The sequence below is a fragment of the Homarus americanus genome, unplaced genomic scaffold (genome assembly GCF_018991925.1).
Source record: "Homarus americanus isolate GMGI-L3 unplaced genomic scaffold, GMGI_Hamer_2.0 scaffold31037, whole genome shotgun sequence".
In the NCBI taxonomy this organism is placed as follows: Eukaryota; Metazoa; Arthropoda; class Malacostraca; order Decapoda; family Nephropidae; genus Homarus; species Homarus americanus.
The window spans coordinates 21,171,008-21,175,073 of record NW_024722227.1 but is presented as its reverse complement, the minus strand read 5'-3'; the positions used below and the strand labels follow the sequence as shown (position 1 = coordinate 21,175,073).

At 42.2% G+C, this 4,066-nt stretch overlaps 1 protein-coding gene across 1 annotated transcript; it reads right to left on the bottom strand.

Moving 5' to 3' along the window:
• Positions 1-2,153: 2,153 nt before the first annotated feature.
• LOC121862553 (ectonucleoside triphosphate diphosphohydrolase 5-like) lies at positions 2,154-3,864 on the bottom strand. The gene is made up of 2 exons (XM_042360859.1): positions 3,720-3,864; positions 2,154-2,339 (listed from the first exon to the last, which is right to left on the bottom strand). Exons 1-2 carry the CDS (start codon positions 3,772-3,774, stop codon positions 2,164-2,166), a joined length of 231 nt encoding a protein of 76 aa, XP_042216793.1. The 5' UTR covers positions 3,775-3,864; the 3' UTR covers positions 2,154-2,163.
• Between the last annotated feature and the right edge of the window lie 202 nt (positions 3,865-4,066).

Here is a 4,066-nt window from a genome sequence, read left to right as displayed (position 1 = left end):
AATCATACAGTCAACCGAGGGAACAAAGCAGGAGGACCCTGTTGCAATGGCAATAGGCCTATCTGTGCTCCAGCACACAATCAAATTTGAAACAACTGAGGTCAAGCAAGTGGCGTACGCTGATGACCTTACAGGAGCAGGAAAAGTGGAGGACATCAAAAAGGGTACCACCCAAATGCCAGCAGGTCCTTCCTCAGTGTGAAGCCAGAACATTATGAATGGGATATGGAGGTGTTAGGTGGAAGTGAGGTCAAAATAACAAAGGATGGCCAAAGACACCTAGGTGCAGTAATTGGCACGACGGACTTCAAGACCGAGTACTGAACGGGAAAGGTGAATGAGTGGGTTAGGGAAATCCAAGCTCTGTCTGAGACTGCTAACACAGAGCCACATGCAGCTTTTGCGGCATTCACCCATGGAGCCAAGCATCGCTGGAACTACCTGATGTGCACTATCCCGATATCGGACCCCTCCTCCACCCTCTGGAAGAAGCCATCAGTGTCAATTTCATTCCCAAATTAGTGAAACATCCTCACTTAACCCCAGCAGAAAGATCACTCCTTGCACTACCACCGAGACTGGGAGGAATGGGACTGACCAATCCAAAGGAGATTGCTGCCACCGAACATCAAAACTCAGTGAAGCTCACGGCAGCCCTCACGGACCACATAATAGCTCAGAACGCAACAGGGGAGGTGGATACCAGTGAAGTAAACAAGATTCGAAGGTCCATTACGACAGAACGACAGCACGGACAAAGTGATAAGTTGCAGCAACTGTTGCTGCAAGTACCAGAGAATTTGAAGAAAAAAAAGTAGCTATAGTGCAAGAGGTGGGCGCCTCGAACTGGTTTTAGTCTCAATAAGCAAGAATTCACAGATGCTAATGCTCTAAGGTACAGGAGGCCAGGAGAAGGTTTGCCCTCCCAATGCATGTGTGGCTCTTCCTATGATGTCGATCACGCCATGGTGTGCAAGAAAGGGGGTTTCATATGCATGAGGCATGACGATGTAAGGGATCTCACAGCAAATATGTTGAAGGAAATCTGCCGTGATGTCAAGGTAGAACCGACCCTCCTTGCATTGGACGGTGATATTTTCCAACATAGGACTTCAAACACACCCAGCAAAGCCCGTGTTGACGTCAGTGCTCGAGGATTCTGGACACGGGGACAGCGTGCCTTCGTCGACATCAGGATTTTTTACCCCATGGCCGTATGTCACCGTAACTTAGCTCTCAATGCTACACACAGGAGGAACGAGAACGACAAGATAAGGGCATACAGGGAGAGAATTCAGAACGTTGATCAAGGCAGTTTCACTCCTCTAGTTCTCACAACCTCTCGTGGGATGGGACCAAGTGCAAGATGCTTCTATGCCAGACTCGCGGAGGTGATATCCGAACAGAAGCAGCAGCCCAGAAGTTATGTTACAGCCTGGATGAGATGTCGACTGTCCTTCTCTCTCCTTCGGTCAGCTTTGCTCTGCCTCAGGGGAACGAGAGCAACGGCCCCAAAGCCGACAACAGTTGCAGATATTGACTATGAGGCTACAGTCACTGAATGCCGCATAGATCTGCGGCTCAACTAACTCAACACAGCTAGGATAGCTACTTATGTATTAGTATATTTAATATTAAGGTAATAAAATGGTGGCGAAGGTATGTCTATTGGGGGAGGCTGGAGGCCATTTAAAAAAATAAAATAAAAAAATAAAAAAGTAATAATAGTAGTGGTGTGTGTGTCTACACACATATACAGTACAGTACAGGTAAAAGAAATAATTGTCCTAAGGGCAAACACATACAGTAAAGAGAATATCATGTCTTTGCATACAAGTAAAAATGTACTCCCCACAGTCAGTAAATGATATTCGTGTTTTGGCAATTCGTGGCCATTTTGAGACCCAAACCCCCCATATTTTAGGCGCATGCTGTAAAGTAATTTAATACCAGGTGTCAGGAGAAGAAGAAAAAGCTTCTCAGCTGGAGCATTTAGACAAAACACAATACAGTACTGTTTACCTCACCCATGATGATACCTATGACCCTGGGTTTACAGAAGCAGCTTTTGTTCTTCATCCAGTTAACAACTATTAAGAACATCTGGTCTGTGAATGTAAAGACAATGACTAAGGTTACTATGAGGATGAGAAACAATGGTGCTCAGTACCTGTGTGTGTAGAGATTCAGGTTCTTATGGAGGAGAGAGATAGAGGTGAGGTAATCTGGGGGAGTGCTCTTTAGAGTGCTGTCCTCAACAGGCACAAAAGTAATCTGGGTGGATCCTCCTCCTAGGTCAAGGGCCACTAGTGTGTCCTTTGGATTACTGCTGATGCGATCTGTAAATGAAACACAATCAAAATCAAAACGGATCAAATTACGTGTATCCAATCATATTTCTTTTACTACAAAGGCAGTAATCTAGGTCTCACCTACTGTCACTTACAACATACTGCACAATAAAGCTTCTTGTACTTAAACACAAATTAATATGTATTTAATTATACTCCAAGCTTTTTACTATCACTGATTATATTATCACACCAGTTGCTTCTCTACCACCTTCTCAAAACCTACTGAAGAATGACTAAAATCCAAAACCTCGCCAACTGCCATTCACTCAACATTACAGTATTCAAAATTTATTAAGGCTTAATTTTATGCACACTCGTGTCCCTGCGTCAGTTCCCCACTTTGTTTCATCCAGACCAGTGCTGTGTTGTGTTTACTCCTGCCTTTGTTGTGTCTTTTCGTGCATGTTGTGGTGAATTATTTTATCATTTTTGTAGCCCCAACCCAAACAGGGTGGTGCAGCACTTAAAAGGAAGCACACTAGTTATAGCATTGATGTAATTTAGAAGTGATTAGGCGAAAGAAGAGTAGGAGTGGACAATCCACCTAGTCCTGTTTCTTTTTCATCCTCTAACTAATCCTACATCCTCCAATAACCACCTCCATCAATACAATCAAGCCAAACATCTCTACCTTTGAAGCTAAGTTAATAGAAATATTTTATTATGTTAAAATTATCTATTTTTTAACAAAATATAAAAAGTGTTTTGTCTCGATGAACCACTGGAGTGAGTGTGCACCAGCAACGGTTGCTGCAGACCACCGGGTCACTGGCACAACTTATGTTGCTTCAACACACCGACCCCAATGAACTTTAAGGATAACTTATAAAGTTAAATAATTTCTTAAAATAATGTGTTATCAAATGTTTAACAAATGTTTCTCAGGTAAATAATTTTTGAAAGATATATAATTTTTTTTATTGTTATGTGCAATGGCAAGGTCCCAATTTGACCTATTTCCATTATTTATTAAGGGACAATTCCCCACTTTAAGTGGATTCATTAGCAGAAGCGTTTTTTCGGTCCCAATTAATCGTGGATAATGATGACCCCCTGTAAAGCTTTCCCTTATTGAGTCACCATTTCAAAGAGCAAAAATTTCACTACAGTCCATATCTCTCTTTGCTCCTCCTCCACTTTTGGGTGGAGTGAATCAAAGTGTACAAAACACCAGAGAAAGGAGGAAATATTAGGGGTGAGTGATGCAAGACAAGAGTGGAAAACAGCAGCAGAGGGCTAAGACAACAAGTACTAGAAGCACCCACAGATATATTGTATGCCTATAGCCTCACATTGTGTAGGAAACTAGAAATTAACATATATTTTGAGCCTCAGTAAGAAGATAGGAAAAAAAAATTGATTTACCCATGAGGTAGTTGACAGTGAACCAGGAGAAGATCCCCTCATCACGACCATCCATGATGCCAACTGAGTTTTCTGTTGTGTGAAACCCAGATGTTGCCAGATATTTCTTTACCTGTGTAAAAATATTTGATCACATATGTTAGTAAACAGTGTACAGTACAGTACTAGCTTCCACTGACTTAATGAGCACACTTCCTAACACTGAATATCAAAGACAAAAACAAGCATTTCTTCACAAATGAATTATCAAAGGGCTATGGATCCTCTAGCAGTGGGTTCAAACCTTTTTTGGCTGCGACCCTAAATTTCCCAACAATACGGTGTCGTGACCCTCAGGCATATAATAT